At 38.5% G+C, this 22,095-nt stretch overlaps 1 protein-coding gene across 1 annotated transcript in view; it reads left to right on the forward strand.

The window, feature by feature from the left end:
• Nucleotides 1-2,192: 2,192 nt before the first annotated feature.
• LOC134220464 (uncharacterized) overlaps nucleotides 2,193-22,095 on the forward strand; it is a 135,406-nt gene continuing 115,503 nt past the window's right edge. The window contains exon 1 of the mRNA XM_062699520.1: nucleotides 2,193-2,670. Within this exon, the coding sequence (XP_062555504.1) occupies nucleotides 2,659-2,670 (12 nt within the window). The 5' untranslated portion in view covers nucleotides 2,193-2,658. The remainder of the gene's footprint in view (nucleotides 2,671-22,095) is intronic.

A 22,095-nucleotide genomic window follows, 5' to 3' on the forward strand; every position in this document is an offset into this window, starting at 1 on the left:
ATGGCGGCCATGTTTCATTCAAACTCTGACAGATAGCAATGGGGTTTCCCATAGGAGGGAAGAGCAGAATTTGCTTCGACTTCGCGAATAGCTTGTGCGGCCGTGTCTTGTACATAACCCTTCTGACTTTTCTTAGATTTGAATCACAGTTACGGCACAGGTTTAAAACTCAATCACTTGTCATAAGACGAGTTTGTACAATCCAATGTAATTAGAATTAGAGGCGAAAGTATAGAATTCTCGCTCAACTTTTCAAAAGGACCTAAGTAACATTTTTTTTCATGAAATAATTTGAATAGCGCAATCAACAGAAAAACATGAAAGCTTTTGATTGCAGTACGAGAATTGATCAAAGGCAGCTAAGTTGGTTGCGACGCGACGGACGCATGGAGAAAACAGAACTGTGCAATAAAAATCCTATTCGACTAGATGCTGATGTCATAGGGGAACTGTTCCGTTTTCAATCTCACTGTACATATATTCATCTCATCGCGAAACAAAGAAATACGGCACCAATTTCGTTCCTTCTTTTTGCTAACATGCATGCTCACTGCTGAAAAAATCACAAAAATAATAAACAAATCAAATACCTTTTCGTTGCTTTGTTTTTCGTAGGACCAATATCGGAGCTATGAGATGAAGTCCAGGAGCAGTAACCCTATTAGAAATTTGGAGACAGTACTCGTCGATAGAAAATCCTTCCGCACGCGATGGCATATGAGCAAATCAAACCACCTTCATTTTGCCAGTGGAGATATATCAGCTTCCGCACTGATATTCTTCTCTCCCCCTTCATACGGGAGTTTGGCAGAAGGAAGGTCGTGCGATATGTGCCATCACAAATATTGCCCTCCGCTCGCTTTTCAAATCGACTTCTATAAAAACATTCTTCATGCCTGCCGTATCCTAACGGGGAACTATCAATTCTATACTTTCGATGATATAAGCATTTCCATATCATTGTAAATCGTTTAACTTAACGTATAAGTAATACACTCAAATCATTAATAAGTGAATCATTTGCATGTTTGTAAATAAATTTGTATGTTCAATTGTTTTGTATGCTACTGGAATGTGTTTTGCAATCTCCAAAAGATGACAAAATACCAGTAAAAATACACATCACACATGTCACCATATTAAATTATAATTTCTGTTGCAGCTTAGTTGCTACACTCCGCCTCGATGTGACAAGGCATGTTTGATACACGATTCTCTGAAAAACGTGCTCTCGCACATGGCTTTAGCTCTCACACCTGATGCAAGCGCGCGGTTTATCTGAGCCCTTTCGAACCACGCTTTCGGCAGCATGATCAACTTCTCTGACTTCGATTCAAAGCTACTGCCACCAACTTCTCCATTGCTTACCGGTAGCTGTGGTGAGAGGTGAAAACAAACGAAATTAAGACTAAAGCCCATGACTAATTCACACAATGCAGATGGTTGCTTATATGTTATCCTTATCATTTAAAACGTATCAAAACAACATTGGTGCTGATATTCAATGCACAAATAGAGTAAAAACGAACAGCGATTATTGTAAGACACTTGTGGTTAAACTATTAATACTCATTTTTGCACCATGTTTCGAATGGATATACTAGTCTGTTACTTGCATACCAATTGACAAGACTATTGTGAGTTTCAAAAACTTGAGCAGGTATACAACTAACTATGGAACAATGAAGAAGACTTCACAGTTGAAGTCCAAATACACGAACCTAACAGGACAGAAATAGAGTAATTGATTCGAGTGAAGTTAGGGGAAATGTAAACTTAAAAACTTTTGTTCAATTATTGTCTGAGGGTTTTCTAAGATCTTTCTTGCTCAAAATTGTACTTAATATGTCATTTCAGTCTTCTTGACTTTTAAGCTTGTAATGTTTCAGCCTAAATTTAAATGAATGAGAATTGATACAATTCCCAGGATTACTGCATTGTTTCTTGTTGTATCAGAGGATTGCTCAATTGCTCAATTTATCAACAAATAAATTTGTGAACACATCGCTTTTCATTGTACATATTTTACGTACGAGAAAGGCGCTAAAATGCGAGCAAACCAACCGGCGGCGGCTGCGTCTGATACCAACCCGGAGAGTAGTGCCGGAGTTGCAGCAGCCCAAGGTACCAAGAAGGAAAACAAAAATGTTCAACGGATATAAATGTCTCAAACACCCTATCCGACTGTTTTAGTTCGGTACCGGTGGTTGGGGCGATTGTACGCATTATACGTAGTTGGCAAAAGTTGCGTGATCGAACGAGATTTTGCGTAGTGCAACTCACATGTGACAAATCAGGATTAGCGACGGGACGCCGAAGAAAGGCGAGCAGATTTTCGGTGAAAGTGAATGTCCAGCCGTGGCGGCCTTGGAGAGGACTGATTAATTTCCACAGTGAAGACAACGCGGATGTGGAGTGCAGCACCACTGAAAGGCAGAGCCGACAGGTTGATGATCGAGATTGTCCGGTGAATTGGACAAAGTTATCAAAGTGTATCGTTCCGGGTGGATGTGTGGGACGGAACTGTGGGAGTGACAGAGAAGTGAAGAAAATTGACAAGATTGACATAACACACTGGGAAGCAAGTGCTGTTTGCTCCGCGAATAATCCGGTTGTTTTTTTTATTTGTGACTGCATAAAAGGATAAAAGCTGCCAAAATGATGATGAAGGTGAGTGGATTAGTTGATTATGAAATATTTTTTTGACACAGACCCAATATTTATTACCTAAAAAAAATATTCAATGATATGTAGGACACTTTGAAAGGTTTGGTGTTTTATGCCAGCATTAAGAACGTCACCATGACCTTAATTCAATGATAGGCACGGTTGTACTATTCAACTATAATGTTGATTGAAACAACAACTAAATTAACTAGACCTAATGCGGTCTGATAACGAAACTGCAGCATTCCACTGCTCATCTACACATTATATATTGTTGCGGTAAATTGTTAACTGCTGCCTTTTATGATAAGTTGTCACTCACTGCAGACACCAAAAATGAACAAAATTACCTGTTAATTACTTCTATAATACTGTTAAAATACTTGCCCTTGATCTATTTCCCTTACATGAAGTTGAATCACGAATAAGTAATGCTAATTTTTAACTAGTGTTAGCAAGCACTATCGTGATTTAGTAGAAAAAATATTTTAAAACAACAATTTACCGGTGAATTCAACTCTCAGCCGGTGCTATCCATTCATTTTTTAGTTCTTGAAATTCTTTTTGTGATACATATTTGTAAATACCTCCAGAAAAAAAGCTACTTTGATATTGTTGAAAATTCGGAATTGTGTTATCCTACTTTCGTGAGCTGATATCTAATTCCTATTTGATGTTGAGTATCTGTTCATGAGAGAGATAGTCTTTATGTGTTGCTTTCTTTGAGCTCTTCTCAATATGTACATTTGTTCGTCTGCCTCTTGCATTCTTTAATTCAATAGATTGAGAGTTCGACTGCTGTTTGAGTATTTTTGAGGTTTTGGCTTTTCAGTCTGTGGGTTTTTTAGAACAACCGTTTAAGATTCAGGGGAACAATCATGATTGTAGTTCTACGTCTAACGTCTAATAAACTGAAAAGCCAAAACCTCAAAAATACTTCAATTCAATGATGCTTGTTGATCTAACCTATCTCTATCCAGGCTAGATGTACCAGTTGTGGCTATAGCACCAGTTGTCGCACTAGTGCTTTATATGCCAAATGGCCAATCAAATCACCGCAAACCAAGTTCATATCGATAAAGCATATTCATATGATACGATAACACCTTTGATTTCCTCCCAAACAAGCATAAAGCATAATTGTAAAAAAATATTTTGCTTAATTTTTGACGTCCTTTGCACCAGTTGTCGCACTAGTGGTCCCAATTTGGCCAATCCCATAAGAAAACAATGGGATTTGCCAAATAAGAAACCAAAATTAAGAATAGTGCCACAACTGGTGCATGCGTTCCTATTATGGATTAATCAGTTTTGAGGATAATAACAAATTTTATTATGGTTTTCACAAGCTGTTCTAAGGAGCTGGAAGTAAAACCTTTCGCTTGATATATAAAGCCCGCCCACATGCCTTTTACTTATTGTTTTTTTTATGTATGGCGACAATTGGTACACCCACCCTATATCGAACTAATGCTTGACGACTGTGGGTATATAACGGAACGTGTAGTTTTCTGGCTGTAGCAGTCTTGTAACGCAGCAAAAACAAATTCACTTCTGCATCCGACGGTTTCGGTAATTTATTATACCTTTTTCAAGGATCGGAAGATTGTTGTTTTGTACATATAGTAGTGTTCAACCCTAATATTGTCCATTGTTCATTTTAAATTTGAATGGACAATATTAGTGTGTAACACTACTATATGTATAAAAACAATCTTCCAATCCTTGAAAAGGTATAATAAATTACCGAAACCGTCGGATGCAGAAGTAAACTTGTTTTTGCTGCGTTTCAAGACTGCTACAGCCGGAAAACTACATATTCTATCTAAATCTATATCTTAATGATCTACTCAGCAGCTTATCGGTATCGTTCCCAGCTATAGGCTCAAGGTTCTGGAGTTTTGTTGCTGGTGTGCATTTATGAGCTTTTCCACGTTTAATCTGTGTCAGACACTTAGAGCAGATCTTGATGTTATACGTATCGGGACGAGCCTTAGAGTCCCACGAAACTAGCCAGTCTTGGGCTGAAAGTGTGGCTAATAAAGAAAAAAAAGTTTTAGGACTTTTTTAAAATTAGATGTTCTTAGTCTCACCACCGGCTTGCAAATATGTTTCGTTCCTACAGTAGAATAGCCCAGACTTGTATGGGGAGAAAAAAAAGTTGTCGAATTCTACGGGGCACTCTCCAGGATTGTGCCTTTGGGTAAGAAAATCAATCTCTGAAAATTTCAGCTCAATCGCTTCTTGCATAAGCTGGCGCATTTGATTCGAAGTTTGTATGATGGGTTCAGCCAAAATGCATGGGAAAATACATCTCCGTCACTCTTCCGTTCAGGAAATTGGGTCGGTATGCCCAATTGAGCTCAGAATTGCAACAAAGGCAGTTGATATGTTACAGATCAATTCCACAGAACATTATACGATGATTAAATGACTTTTTATAAAGTTTCGAATGATTTATTAGGAGTTGGGCTGTGCACTTTGGAATTCATTGATTGTCATGAAAAACGTGTGCATGTTATCAAAGGTGGCTTAGATATCTGCTGTGGCGCGCACATCTGCTCCTGCATATGTTTGACCGCGCGCGAAACCACACATAGCAGGCGTCTTTGATGGCATGCGTATGTTTTTCATGGCAATCAATGAATTTCAAAGTGCACAAATCTAACCCCTACTAGATCGGCCAAAAACTATAGAAAAGTTCATTTAATTATCGTATAAGGTCCTGTGGAATTGATCTTTAACACATCAACTGCATTTGTTGCAATTCTGAGCTCAATTGGGCATAACGACCCAATTTCCTGAACGGAAGAGTGACGGAGGTGTATTTTCCTATGCATTTTAGCTGAAACCACCATACAAACTTTGAATCAAATGTGCCAGCTTATGCATCAAGCGATTGATCTTAAATTTTCAGTGATTGATTCTCGTACCCGAAGCACAATCCTGGGGGTGCCTCGTAGAATTTGAAAACTTTTTGTTTCCTGGGCCAGTCTACTCTACAGACTACTCTGGGATTTTTCATTACTATAATCGTGCACGGCTACAGCTCCATGCTCAACACCTAAACAGAATATACAACTAATAAATAAGGCTAATAAATAGGGGCTCTCCTTAGCCGTGCGGTAAGACGCGCGGCTACAAAGCAAGACCATGCTGAGGGTGGCTGGGTTCGATTCCCGGTGCCGGTCTAGGCAATTTTCGGTTTGGAAATTGTCTCGGCTTCCCTGGGCATAAAAGTATCATCGTGTTAGCCTCATGATATACGAATGCAAAAATGGTAACCTGGCTTAGAAACCTCGCAGTTAATAACTGTGGAAGTGCTTAATGAACACTAAGCTGCGAGGCGGCTCTGTCCCAGTGTGGGGATGTAATGCCAATAAGAAGAAGAAGAAGAAATAAGGAATATTAATATTTTTAGGTCTCAAATTTTTTCTGACACCCTATACACGACCGTACAACACTTTGCACATATAACTTTCGGGTAGATTTCTTCGAATTCATTGTAACAAGGAAAGAAATGCTGGATTAGTGTTTGCTTACATCTATTATTTAATTTTCTGGGTACTTCATGGCAAGAAAAACTACCGTGGTGCATCGAAATCCGTACACCTAAGCCCTTCGATATATGAAATAGTCTTTAGAAAATACCAATCAAATGCAAATAGAACGTTCATGGTGGACGGATTTCAAATCATAGGACCATAATCCGTACAGCTGTCTTTTAACTAAAGCAGACCGATTGACCAGACCAGCACTGTAGATAGTTCAATACGCACCTTGAGAAGCGATCCCTTTGATTTTTATTCTGCTTATCTTACTCTATTAATTGCAATTTGCAATTTAAACACAATCACTTTCGGTACAATTATGTCCAACACGCGAACTAATGGCACCTGAAACTTCGCGTTTGCTGGGTGGTGATTTGTTTTTTAATTGTTTTATTTTAATTTCAGAGCCTACTTCCTATTTCAGTGGCTAAAAAGCTTACTGTCAAGTATAGGCAAATTTAATAAGAATCTATCCTAGAGTGCGCTGCGTTAGATTAATTGAAACCAGCTTGTTTACATACTAGTTTGAATTTTTGATCATCAAAATTATCTTAATATTTATTCAACACACCTTCATTTTCCATTGGATATGGGTTTTTCTATCGCTTATCTTTCTATTATGACCAATCATGTGTGATTTTGATCGAAATTATCAGATCCGGGAATTCATAACCTTTAATCCAAATCGATTTTGTATGTATTAACTTAATTGTATGTATTAACTAACCGGATTATTTTCAGCCAGCCAATCTCCTCCTGGATTTCCTGGAGATTCGGAGCCGGAAGTCGTATGTCCTGCGCGCGTGCTCCTAGGTTCATTACCATACCGCCATACCGCCATATCGCCATTCAAGTGCTCTTCGTAGTGCTGCCGCCACCTTTGGATCACCTCACGCTCGTTCGTAAGAAGGTTCTCGTTTATGTCCTTACACATGGTTACAGTGGCACGTAACCCTTGCGTGAACGGTTAAACTTCTCATAGAACTTTCGTGCGTTATTAGCACGGTACAGTTCCTCCGTCTCTTCACAGTCTCGATCTTCCTGCTGGTGCTTTTTCCTCCGAAGAATAGAGTTTTGTCTGTTCCGCGCCCGTTTGTATCGTGCCTCGTTCGCCCTCGTGCGGTGTTGTAGCAATCTCGCCCATGCTGCAATCTTCTCCTCATCTAACTGCTCACATTCGCCGTCATACCAGTCGTTTCTCTGATCCGGAGCCGCCGTGCTTCCAATGGCGGATCGAATATCTCTCCAGCCATCTCCAAGAAATGCCACGCCTAGCTGCTCTTCCGTTGGGAGTGCCACTTCCATCTGCTGCGCGTAGTCTTGGGCTAGTCTACCGTCTTGTAGCCGCCCAATGTTTGGCCGCGGCGGACGACTCCGACGCGTGTTGTACACCGTCGAGAGTTTTGAGCGCAGACATACTGCAACAAGGTAGTGGTCGGATTCAATATTCGCACTGCGGTAAGTGCGTACGTTCGTGATGTCGGAGAAGAATTTACCGTCGATTAGAACGTGGTCGATTTGGTTTTCCGTTACTTGATTAGGTAATTTCCATGTGGCCTTGTGGATATTCTTGCGGGGAAGAAAGTGGTTCGGACTACCATTCCGCGGGAGTCCGATGACCGGTCTGTAAGTTTCCTCCCTTCCTACCTGAGCGTTCATGTCACCGATGACGATTTTTACGTCCCGCAGTGGGCATCCATCGTATGTCTGCTCCGGCTGTGCATAGAACGCTTCTTTCTCGTCGTCGGGTCTCCCTCCGTGTGGGCTGTGCACGTTGATGATGCTATAGTTGAAGAATCGGCCTTTTATCCTCAGCTTGTACATCCTTGCGTTGATTGGCTGCCACCCAATCACGCGTTGGCGCATCTTACCCAACACTATGAAGCCGGTTCCCAGCTCGTTGCTGGCGCCACAGCTTTGGTAGAAGGTAGCCGCTCGATGCCCGCTTTTCCACACTTTCTGTCCTGTCCAGCAGATTTCCTGCAGCGCTACGACGTCGAAGTTGCGGGGATGCAATTCATTGTAGATTATCCTGTCGCAACCTGCGAAGCCTAGCGACTTGCAGTTCCATGTTCCAAGCTTCCAATCGTGATCCTTTATTCGTCGCCTAGGTCGTTGCCGATTGTATCGAGTCGTATTATCTTCTATGTCGTTCGTAATAGTTGTTTTTAAAGGCGGCTTATTGGGCCTGCGCAAACCTTCTGTCTCGTCGGAGGGCCGTCGTGCCAGTGCTGTTTAGCGTCCCACCTAACACCAGGACTTGGGCTTCTTTTTCCATGGTTTCTGAACTCCCGAAAAGTGTATTTTGATGAGAAAATAGGAAAATGTTCGTCTTTGGCATGTTTCCGTTGATTTTTTTTACACCCATCATGTTTTTCATAGTTTCCAATCTGACTACCAGTTGTCGAAACGATCGCTGAGTTTCAAATAAATTTGCCTATAAGATCAGGATGAGTTAAATGATTCATAAATTAATTCTCTTAAGCCCCCCTTAATTTATTGATATCTCACGAAGCAGAAAGACTTCGGTGCTGTACGAATTTCGGTCCCCCACGGTAGTAGCTAACTTGACTGTGCAATAATCAAAATTCATTGTTGCGTATAATAGTGCTGTAAATTTAAAGTAAAAACATTTGTAATAAATGACACACTGCTATAGGCTGGACATTTTAATCTAATACCGAGTAAAAGGAATTCATTGAGAAGACATCCCATTCTACTGGCGATTAGAAAATGAATTGCTAGGTTCAATATTCAGTGAGTGTAAAGTAAACATTACGAATTTTTATTCTTGTATTCTTACGTTGAGGCAAAAATTAGAATAAAAAAGTTAATGAGGGCCTTTCAAAATTTCACCTCCCCGCATAACGGGGCAAGTTGAAACACTGCGCTATATACAGACTTAAGCTAATATTGCCGTAATAAAAAAATGTGTATACTCAATGAGACTCAAAATGCACGAGGTTACTAATGTAGCTATACTGCCCAGATTCGCATAAAAGTCCCATGTCAATTTTTGACGATTTTGATTTTCTTGCAGAAATCCTGTTTAAGAAAAATTAGGCTTGGCTTGGTAAAAATTGAATTTGAAAATCAAAATCCATTTGTGTTGTCCCATCTTGATATTTATTCACATAACAGTCACATTCCAAATTTTGATAGAAAATAAACTTCAATATGTTCCATTTAATTGTGCAATACCAATGTTTACAGATAAAGAATACCATGTAAAATTTTTAGAAGATCGCAGTTTTTTTCAATTGATTGGATTTTCTGATACAACAAAGTCACAAGCGTAATTTTCAGGGGTAAAACTCTTTGGATTCGCTTGTGGCTCATTCAAATTCAGGGATAGAAAAAAGTCACTTAAACTACACTCAAACAGGTGACATCAAACACACAATAAAGTCACCAGTCCTTTTCAAATTTGCCTGTGCGAATTTGAGATGGGCAAAACTTTGATGAACGGCTCAGATCTGGGTCATTCATTCTAATGATCCGGATCTTTCAACCGGATCCGATCCTTAGAACAAAACGTAAGGAGAATACAAAAAAGTGAAACCTTCGTCATTCTGGCTCACACTTTTGAACCGTACTGACAAAAACTTTACCCTTTACTGTTAACAAGCATATGGATTACAAAGAATGAACTTTTTATTTTATTATTTTTTTACAAATGGTCAAATAATTTGCTGATCTGGTGAACCGGATTTTTTAAAAAATGATCCACGAATCATTCACTCACTTTAGAGATCCGTATCATTTGACCGGTTCCGGATCTGAACGCCCATCTCTAGTGCGAATGAATAAGACCGCATGTGTATAAACAGCAGCAAGCGTCGTCACTCGGTATAAGCATTGTTAAGTGTGGAGTCGAATTTGAACTTCAGCTTGGCCGAAAGGGTCATTAGACCGAAAGGGTCGTTTGGCCGAAAGGGTCATTATGCCGAAAAGGTCATTTGGTCGAAAGGGTCACTTGGCCGAAAGGGTCGTTTGGCTGAAAGGGTCATTAGGCCGAAACGGTCATTTGGCCGAAATGGTCATTGTGAGACGTCTCACCACTCACTTTGCACTTCACATTTTTTACAGTAAAAAGTAGGAAATGAGGAGCGAGAAGTGAGACGTCTAAATTTTCACACCCTATTTCTCACTTTTCAAACGACCTATTCGACCAAATGTCCCTTTCGGCCAGATGGGTTTCGGCCTAATGGTTTGTTCGAGCTAGTGGCATTCGGCCAAATGGGTTTCGGCCAAACGACCTTTTCCCATTCGAAACATAGAATGACTTACTCAGTTTTCTTCTTAACTGATTAAGTCATATGATTGGAACTGTGAAAGGTCACTGCGTTCGAAGAAAACATAATTAGCCTTGACAGGGTGTCTACTACCTGGAAAAACCTGGAAAACCTGGAATTATCAGGGAATTTCTCCCCACCTGGAAAATACCTGGAATTATCAGGGAATTCCTGACATAATCAGGGAAATTTCAATACCTAGTGATCATGAGTGAAATTCTCTCAAAAGATGATCCTTAAAAATATTTGAATAAATATACCAATCAAATCTATTGAAAATGCAGTGAACGTTTATAGATCGTTGTTCCGCAAAAAAAAGCGTTTTGCCATCTTCTAAAAAAAATCCTGGAGAATTTCTTAAGCTATTCTTGGTGAAATCTAGGAATTTATTCGGTAAATCAATTAGGGATTGCTTTGTAAATTCTTTTGAGTATTCCCTCGGAAATTCCTTAGAAAATTTAAAAAAAAAATTTTAATTAGTTATGATTTTTCAAAGCAAATCCTAGAGGAACTACCGAAGGAATTTCGGGATCAGTTTTCCAAGCAATTATTCAACGAAATCACTTAAAGAATGTCCATAAGAATGATTAGCAATTTTCTAAATTCTTTCTTGAGGAGATAAGAATCAAAAAGAATTCCCGGAGGAATTTCAAAACGAAATTCCGAACGATTTTTCGTATGGTTTCTTTAAGAAATTCCCGAAAGGGAACCTGAAGGGATTCTCAAAAAAAAAAGTGTAGAGTGATTTGTGAAGGATTTCTGCTAAAGGAATTCTTGAAAGAATAGCTGATGGATTCCCGAATGGATTTTTCAGAGGAGTTTCTAAGATATTCTCGTAGTATTACCAGAAAATTCTTAAAAGCAAAATATCCGGAAAAACTGCTCCAGGTGTTTTCTAAAGTTTTCCTCAAGAGACTTCTGAATGAAGTATCCCAAGGAATTTCAAAAAAATATCCGAAGCATTTTCCGAAGGTTTTTACAGTAAAGCAGTAATATAACGCTAGTGGCGCTGTAACCATTGAAATTATTTAGCCTATTCAGATTACGATTAGATTACTTATTGTAATAAATATCGTCTGAAAGCTAAGAAAGAAACTTGAATGTATGAGGATGGCATCACGTTGTTGTTTATCATGATATTTATGATCATAAATGGCGTAATCTGAATAGGCTATAACTTGGCCGTTTGACATTTATAGTACCGGTACCTTGGCTGCTAGGTCCAAGCAAAGTAGATGTTGGTCACAAACTAGAACAAACTGTTGGTTACGCGAACAGATATAAGGACGTTAGGCATGAGTACGTTAGGCATAAAGGATGTTAAGCATAAAATGCCCCAAAAACAGCCCACGACATAGAGAAGGTATTACGCCTAACGTCATGGACCCAGCAATTTCATCTCATCACTCTGAAGGAGTTTTCGAAAGAAGTTCTGAAGGATTTCCTGAAGAAATTCCCAACCATATTTCCGGAACATTTCCTTAAGAAGTTTTCTTAAGTTTCTTGATAGATTTCCGAAAGGATTCTTAACCAAGTTTCCAAAGAAATTCCTAAAAAAAATTCAGAAGTCTGAAAAGGTATTTCTGAGGGATTTTTACAAGACATTTTCGAACAAACAGCTAAAGAAATTTAAAATCGTAAAGGAATCGCCAAATGCATCTCTTAAGAAATTTCCGAAACAATTCCTTGAGATGTGTTCTAAAGTTTTAGCAAAGAAAACTTCAAATTAAATCCTGGAGGAAGTTCTGAAGCAATTCTTAAAATCAGGAGGATTTTCCGATGAAATCTATGGAGAAGTTTTCAAAGGAATACCTGGAGGAATTTCCTATGTGATTCTTGAAGGAATTTTGATTAAATGGCTGATGCAATTGCTGGGTCCTGGGTGAACTTGCGAAGGAATTCTTGGAGGAGTTTCTTAAGTAATTTACAGCATTGTTTTGTGAAGCCACAAAAATATTCATTAAAATAATATTTTTCGCAATATTTACTTTTTTCAATTAATTATTTTGCCTGGAAATAAAAGTAAAACACCTGGAAAAAACCTGGAAAAATCAGGGAATTTCGTTTTTACAGATGAGTAGACACCCTGCTTGATTATATTGACTTTTGGCGCTAAAAGTGTCCCTCAGTTGAACGTCGGGGTCAGATCTATACGGATAATTGTTTAAATCATCATATAAGTGTTCAGTTTTACTGTAATTTATTAGTAAAATTTGGAAATATCAAAGGGAAATATTTTATTTTTAAATAAGGACAGCTTCAACGCTCAACAATGAAATTCAAATACGAAATACGCGCAGAGCAGATCAATTAATGTTTTATGAATGAATTATTTTCAAAATGACAGTAAAAAAACAAATTTCCGTGTTCGAAGCATAGTATTGTAATAAGAAAACTTAATTAGTATCAGAAATACAAGCAATAGATAAACAATCCATTTCTATGAAGCATATTTTTTATGTGAGAAAACGAATAGATCGAAGACCTTGGTGGTCTGCAGCTAACACTAGGCATTCAAGTAGGTAGTCTACACTCCATATCACTTGCACTTCAATCACTCCCAAAAGCACTCCCAGCGTATCAGCGCAATTGCGTGAGACTCGCTCCGCGCACAGTGAATTCGTTTGTCGCGCTGGCTGTACTAGTTTGCTTTCGCCGCCAGCCAGCCCGACCCGCAACTGGTGCCCATTCAGAAATCACTTTTCCAGTCACTTAACCACGTGTAATTTCATCCGCTTCATGGTCTAGTATTAGCTCGTCAACAGGCACCCACCCACCACACACCAACGCCAAGCATAAGGCCGGAATGGATCTTGGAGAGTCTCTTTCACGGTTGACCGGTCAACCTTGCACTGCATCGCACAGCGGCGCGAGTGTCAAGCGGTCGGCTGGTGGTTACTTCTTTTTCGTCTAGACCTAAAGCGTGAATCGCAATTATACTCATTGTTGGGCGTTTGATATACTGATTTAACGTTGACCCTGTACCAAGTGGGAAGAATGGTCTAAAAAATGGTTCAAAGAAATAACAGGCTTTCGACAGCAAATGAAAGTGAAATCAAATAGCAACATACCTTTGAATTCCAGAGAAAAAAATAATGATGTTTCAACAATTTACACAATCCATGAAGAATTAAACGTTTTCAAGTACAAAATTTGATTACAAACATGAGTAATGCTGAGTTTATGCATACAACAGACATGAACATATTCCGAAAGATTCTTGCATATTACTTGTTTCAACTGGAAACAGTCGCTTGAATATCAATTGGCAAGTAGTTACTATTGTAAACAGTATCAATAGCTGCGTATTGCGATGTTGCAAAATAAATCACTTTTGAGAGGAACATCGAAAAAGCTTAAATGGTACATATTGAACCATTCTCCCTAGCCTGTTTGAGAAGCAGCCCTTTTGACGAGAGAGCAAAAAAAAAGCGGATGTACTCCACTTAGGCAGACCTAGCCATGCAGGTGCGGTTGTTGTTCATAATTAACTGTTTATCGTGTAAAGCGGGTTGACCGAACACTTTCGATTTTTTGCATATTAGGACCGAACGGCATGGTCTTGGGGACAGTTAAATGCCCTGCGGGTGCCATAAAGAGTTATTTCGTAATTATTGCGTGTTGGTTGGAGCAATTTCCTAACGTTTGGCAATCAATAGCGTCAAAAAAATATCGCATATTTTATCGAATAGGACGCAATTCTGCAATACGACTTATGCTCAGAATGTTTTAAAAATATTGAAGGAAAACATATTTTCTCGAAAAAATACGAAACTAAACCATTTAGTTGAAGGCATAAATCGCACATGTCTGTAATATAAGGTAGAATGTCTTATGCCATATCAAATAAGCATACCGTATACAGCTTTTTAGAATATCTCGTAGTAGAATTGAAAAAAAAAATAAAATAAAAGTGCGGATATATACATTGTATCGAAGATAAATATCTATAATAAACTAAGCTGATGCTGGTGCTAAAACATTTACTCGTACGTACCACAGTAAAATTATCGAATTCTTCATACACCTGATCAAGATGAATACACAGCTAGGTGTTGCAATGTGCTTAGTTTGTGGAAGAGAAGAAGGCGGGGGTGAAAAATTCATTTTCAGTGCGAAACGAAAACAAACCGACTGCCTCTCCCATACTAAAATCCAAGATGGCTGAATCGTGAGTTTGGCACATCGGAACACCTAGTGGTGCATTCATCTTGCACCTGATATAATTCAGTTAGATATAGGGATCCTATAATGAGAGATATGCAAATACTTTTCCAGACGATTTAGCAACGCTGTTACTTTTGTTAGTAAACGCTTCCAGCACTTGCCGCAGCGCAAAATGTTGAGGCTTGTATATGACTTTGCATTTGATAACAATTTGGAATATGTTTGTCTGTCCACTAACAGTGATTAAATAAGCATTATCACTAAAATAAAAGTGCAATAAAAATAGGCGAAACACGATACATAAACTAGATTACTTCTAATCGCGAAAGTAAAACAAATTGTTTATTCGATGGAACTTTTCTTAAACTCTATCTCAATACCTCTTAATCTCGTATCATTCTGCAACAATAACAATGTTCATTTGGCTCACGTTTTGACAGTTCTCAATGCTCGATTGGCTTACAATGGCCGCTTTCGCATATCTCTCATTATAGGATCCCTAGTTAGATAGGTTGATGAACGATCAGCAACAATAAGCAACGTCATTTGTATCATTATCGCTATATAATAATGCATAGTCATTATTTCGTTGATTAACCAGAGTGCTACCTGCAACAGTTATAATGAGTCGCCAACTAGCCTTGCAAGCAAAGGCTTAAGTTTGCTAATACTGAGATGGCGAGTTCCATTGTGCTTGCCCCACAAGAAACATAGGGAGTGAGTGCTAGTAATGAACCCCGTGCGAATAATGGACGCCTTAAATAAAACCCCGAATGTTATGCTAGAATTGACGATTTCCTGCAAACTTCCATCAGATAAAGTGTCTTCATATATCAGGACACCTGTTCCATTCAATTGTTATGGACTAGACCACAGGAATTAAGTTATATTAACTAATTTGTAAATATTAATACGCTAAAGGATCTATTACTAGCACACAAGGGGGTTCTAAATAGGCACAAGTAGCATGTGGAAATGGAACATGTAAATCAAATGGGGTGGGACCATAACACGTATCTAATCTAATCTAATCTCATACTTGCGCAGCCAATACTTGAAAGCATCCTGGAAGGATGAATGGAAGGTTGAAGGTTTCTGAATTCCGTCATTTTTCTTTTCATATGGCCAGACCAACTACGCAGTATGTACCGCAAAGATGATTCCTAGATATTGAGCGGCTTAAGGTGAAGGTGGGTTGAGTACCAAAACAAAGCTTTGAAAGTATTGGTACAATAAAAACTGTCATATACTGTAGTAGTATTGGTGTCGTATTTATAAAATAACAAAGAATATTTGTAGGGTGGTTCAAAAAACGACCCAGCTCCACCACGCTCACTCGATTCCGTCCCATACTCCGAGTGTCCTAAAAAAAAAACGGTTTGAACAAAAACTGGTTGAGCGCAAGCCGGTTCAAGTTTGTATGAAAACTAGTATGGGAAACTAAACCTTTTATTACACTGGCTACGGCGCCTCCCCTCCAAACGCTGGCGAAAAGAGAACCCACATAGCTGAAAGCAACATTCCAGAGACTTCACTGAACGAAAATCGCACCGCAGGAAAGATCCATTGATTACGTAATGCAAATATAGCATTTTATACCCCACTCACCCTCATATCATACTTTTTGTATGAAGCATCTGCCCCGGTGCGATAGTGTAGACTAGACTAGACTAGAAGTATCTGCCCCCTTGTGCGATAAATATCACAGACAAATTTTGGGTTTTTTGTTGAATTGCACGTTTCACTGATGCCTTCTGAGAAGGCTAATTATCATGCGATAGATTCGCTACCTCGATTAAAATCGACTCCCAACTATTGGAACGACCATTTAATATGGATTGTCTATGGAGTTGAAGCTCTTGAATATTTCATCCAGTCATGTGGTCGCTAGCGCCCAATGAAGGAGTGCCAGAATCAGACTAATGTTAAATTCAACCTCGGCATATCAACTTTCATACAAACCTGAAACGACTTGTGCACGGTAAGCCTCTATTCAAACTAGCCAAACCATTGGATGACACCCAATTTATATCATAATTGACTGAGCGTGGCGGAGCAACATTATTTTTTGATCCACCCTACTTATTAGTTTGCTGCTGCCGGTGCCGGTGCACCGCGGTGTTTACATTCGCTCCGCGATCAGTTTTTAATCGTTTTTTTCGGGCAAAAATAGCAGTTTATATTAAGTTTTTGGTGTAAACAAGTGACTGATTTCGAAAAGTGATGTTTAATTTGCATTCCATCAACATTTCGGGCAGCTCATGTGCAGAGAAGTGAGTAAAAACTTGATTTTTTGCGTGCCCTTTGAGAAGAAGTGAAGTGCAGTGATAAACCCACCAAATCGCGAACCGCTTTTAAATTGGCACGAAACTGCTGATTTAGGATAATATTCGAACCGAAATACAAAGGACTCTTTGGATAAACATGTCCATTATCATAGGAAGTGAATAAATATGCTGTGAACAGGTTAGTAATTTCAATACTAGACTTGTGTTCGATGCTGTTCGATGCATCCGAATGTTGGTGGGAGAGGAGTGCGGGAGGTGTGGGGTTTACCCGTGGAAGGTCCGGTGCCATATTGACTGCCATCGTGGTACTCTTCCAACTATGTCCTTAAGGAATACCTGAAGTCACTCAATAGCTTGGAATCGAGGGAAAAGGAAGAAAGCGTGGACCTCCCGTACCAAACGCTTTCAATAATATAGATACCTAATATATATAATAAAAATTATGTACGTGATGCATGTATATGAGTATGTATGTATATATGTATATATGTATATATGTATATATGTATATATGTATATATGTATATATGTATATATGTATATATGTATATATGTATATATGTATATATGTATATATGTATATATGTATATATGTATATATGTATATATGTATATATGTATATATGTGTGTATGTGAGTACACTGATAGACAAAAGTATTTGTCATGTAGATCACAATGAAAATATGACGAATACCTGTGGCCATCAGTGTATGTATCCCGACCAGTTAGTCATAACAAAATTGTATCACAATTATATCAATATGTGTTACAAATAACAAAGCTTGCAATAATTTTGTTTTAAATTCTCTGTCAAGGATGTTAGAAAGAAAATTTCATGATCGTTATAACATGATTATAACTTAATGTGTTATGTTCATTTTCACCGAAAAAAAAAATTGCCTACATTTCTGGTAGATAGGAATTGAAAAAAAACGAAGGTACCAGCTTCAGCTGAACTTACATTCAAAGTTGAACCATCTGGACGATGTTAATTGCCTACATTATGGATATTCATAATCTTTTCAATGACATAATTTGTTATAGTATAAGCTATTTTCACCCCTTTTCATGTAACACATTGAGTTATTTTTTTTTTATATAATAACATATTTAGTAATATTTTTGTTAAAACTAGAAGAGATTTTGTTACAATTTTTGTTATTTTAACTACTAATGGTACATGTTTTATAACAACCTCAGTTATAAAAAAAACTGCTGTAACAGAATAACAAGTTCTGATATAAAACTGTTACTATCCACTGGTCGGGTATGTATATGATGTGTATTTGTGTATGTGTATATGTGAATGTGTGTGCGTTTGTGTAGGTGCGTGTTTAAATATATTTACATTTTATCAAAGTCTTACCTCTTCTCCTCAATTATTCTGACGCTGAACATGTTTGAGCATTTACAAAGGCTTGATCGAAATATTAGCAAGGGCATTGCCCTTGATAACAATTGATCAGCCCTGGCATGTCCGAACATGCGCGCGTCTTCAGCTGCTGAAGCACTTTTTTATCTAATTTATGGCACTACACACTTGTTTCGACCGCGGTCACTGCACTGGTTCTATTGTTCTATTTTTGTGCGAATCACCACACAAAAGTAGAGCGCGAAAACCAACCGCACTGTATGACGGTCGAAACGAGACTCCGGGGTGGGACCATAACACGTATATAAACAAACTCAACGACACCCGGGGTGCCCATTATAGGCATACTAGAAACATCATTTTAAAATGCTTGCTTTATTAGTGAAACAAATATTTTGGTAAGTTTTATGTACGAAACACATTTCTGATACCTATTGCGTGCCATCTGGTGCGGCAGAACTACACTCTGGAAAAAATCTATACTAAATAGATTAAAAGTCATTCTAATTGGCTATTTGCCTGGTTGACCCCAGCTTCGTTTAAGTGCACACTATACTGCGTTAGTATAACTTTGATATATGTGGAGTATAGTATAAGCTGGCTTTAATCGATAATAGTTTAAGCTTATTCGGTAGAAATTTTAGATGGATTCTGCATGATCAATTGTCAAATGATCAATCGCTCACTGACAATTTAACTATAATCAGTAATTCCATATTTTTTATTTTTAAAACAGTAATCTTATTAGAAGACCATTACCTACTTGAAATTTTATACAGTAGAAAAGTAAAATTGTAGTGTTGTCAGTAACGAACGAAATTTTAGATGTATGTACCACATTGTATGTATGTTTTATGAGTGCGTGTTTTCTCTTGTTTCGGACAGTAGAACGATTGCGCGATCTGCCGAAATATTGTGATCTGCATTACGCGGCCGGTAATTAAATTAATCAGTTCAGTGCTGTTTTTTTTTCGGAGTAGCTATCAAGCATGCGTTGTGTAGTGCGTATCTTAGTCGTCGCGAAGTAGTAAAGATATCGAATCAGTCTTCGGGAAAATTCGTAAGACACGCTTTGCTTATCCGTTTTTGTATCATCATGAATATGGTTTTGTTGAGTGTATGATGCATATTGCATAAAAAGTGTTTCAGGCACGCGCATGTTTGAGCAAGCATAGAGTGATAGATTATAAGCAAGGGCAATACCCTTGCCAATAATTTGAGGCTATATGAATGCACAAACATTTTCAGCCTCAGGATAAATAGGAAGAAATGGTAAGCCGATCTCCATAACCTGTGCAACAATAATGATATTTTTACCACTATATACGTGCCAGAATCAAACGGATTTAGTTTTGATTCAGGAAGTTTGAATACACTTCAGATATCTCTATGATATGTGGGTGTACTCATGCGGGGCTTATTGTAAACGACTATAGCTTCGGAATGCTCGCGTTCTTGAAATGGGCTATAGGAGTTGCAATAGAGCTATCACCTTCTAGCTCCCGGATCTAAGATTCTTGCAATTATATAAATAAAATGATTGCACGAATATTCTATCCATAATGCCACTGCCAGACAGTGGGGGTTAGATTGTAATAACACACACACACACACACACATTCTGCATGATCAATTGTTTGGTTTCGCTTGGAGGAAATGGAAATGTGAACTTTAGTATAATCTTTATTTCACGTTTACTTTTTTTTTGCACATTTTCAAATCAAATATTTACAGTAATACAAATACACATCATCAAATAAAAAATCGGAGACATCAGCACATTTTTGTTTCTCCGGAAAGTTCATCGAAGTGGCTATAACCGATGCGGGATCTTTTTGTTGCCTTTCAATATCAGTTTATCCACGTCATTCGGATATTCCTATCGTATAAAAAGTGTTTTTCAATGCTGGTTTTTAAATGTGGCAATATCAATCTTCCGGCATGTCCGAGCCTACAAAGAAAATATTTAAAGTTATGTTCTGTGAAAGGCAAATAAAATCGTGGAATATTGTGCTTTATTTTTTTTTTCCCGATATAATTCAATATTTGTGGACGATAAAAAGGTTTAGTTTTGAGATTTCTGGTCTTGCATCTCTTTTTTCACGAACTGAAAGCAAACTGCCAACATCGAATACATCCAAACAAATACTTTTGCTTAAATCGGCGTTAGTTTAATTTTTATTCTATGGTGGTAAACATGTTATACTAAACAATGAATAAATTTCATTGATCAATAAATAGTATAGATTCTATACTATCGAGGATTTCTTTCATTTCTGAGTGTACAATTTGTCAATAGGCTTGCTGTAGCGAATAGATTTCATCCGTTAAGGAGTTCTTTACTAGCATTCGTTTCCTATTCTGACTTGAAAAAACGGGCCAAGTTCTAGTTGAAATATTGAACCATTAAAAAGAAGAAGACCTCCACTCTGCCGTAATCTGGAAAAGTGACGTAACAGCCATTTTACAACTTGCATGTTTTCCATTTTTCTGTTGAAGAGCTCGATGAGTAGTACTCGTTAACACCATTTTTGGAAAATGGCGTATACGTCACTTTTTCAGATTACGGCAGCACTGTCCATGATTTCATAGTTGACGTATCAACCATTCAAAATGTCAGCTATTTTGACTTATTACGCGTTTACTAGGGTAATTCAACCGTTGTATCATCGATACTGTACGAGTGAAATGCGATGACAGCAGCTCTCCGTGGGTGCGTGTGCACGCCACGGAGATCTGACTGGAAAAGGCCGAGTCATGGCTTGCTACTCACCGATTGACACGCTGAGGTGTTAATATACAGTCACACGCTGATGGTAACTTACTCAAACCACACTGGCCCCTTCTTCTCTAATAAGGAAGGCATAAAAAATCTCTAGCATAGGACACAATGATTTTTTCCTAAGTAATTTGCGCGAGACGAAGATGAACATTAAACATGTTGCGTTTGAGAAACCGATTAATTCCTTTGAAAACTGAACTCCAAAATAAACTTGTTTTAACACCGTGGTTTTTAATCGCATCACAACGGAAGTCAATAAATTGTATCGTTTGGGGTCCCCTGTAGCCTTGCGAGCAAAGGCGTACTATTATCAATTCGGAGATGGCGAGTTCGATTCTCGGCCCGCTCTAAAATGTTTTCGAGTTGTAAACATTCTTGATTTCCTGGGCATAGTGTATTTATTGTACTTGCCACACAAGATACATACTCATGCAATGGCGAGCTTAGAAAAGCTTTCAATCAATAACTGAAGAAATAATAATAGAATAGCTGAAAAACAGGCCAAGTTCCAGTTGGAATGTAGAGCCACTGGAGAAGAAGAAGAAGAAGGAGTTTATTTTCGTCCATTTAATCCAACTATCAGCCTCGTGTAAGTTACACCATCAAGTTGACCTTAAACATCGATGTTGAACTTCCGAACAACCACCTAGAAAGTGGTAGTTATCTAAAATTTCGCAGAGATCTCATACTTGAATTATGTTCATTCATTTATTTAGTTAACATCTAAACAGATAACACTGAATCAACAATTTGACACAATGCACGGTTCGAGGCCGCATCTCTCCATCCTCGGATACGCCCCACGCTCGCCAAGTCGTTTTGCACCTGGTCTGCCCATCTCGCTCGCTGGGCTCCACGCCGTCTCGTACCTGCCGGGTCGGAAGCGAACACCATCTTTGCAGGGTTGCTGTCCGGCATTCTTGCAACATGTCCTGCCCATCGTACCCTTCCGGCTTTAGCTACCTTCTGGAT

This window comes from Armigeres subalbatus, chromosome 3, assembly GCF_024139115.2.
Source record: "Armigeres subalbatus isolate Guangzhou_Male chromosome 3, GZ_Asu_2, whole genome shotgun sequence".
In the NCBI taxonomy this organism is placed as follows: Eukaryota; Metazoa; Arthropoda; class Insecta; order Diptera; family Culicidae; genus Armigeres; species Armigeres subalbatus.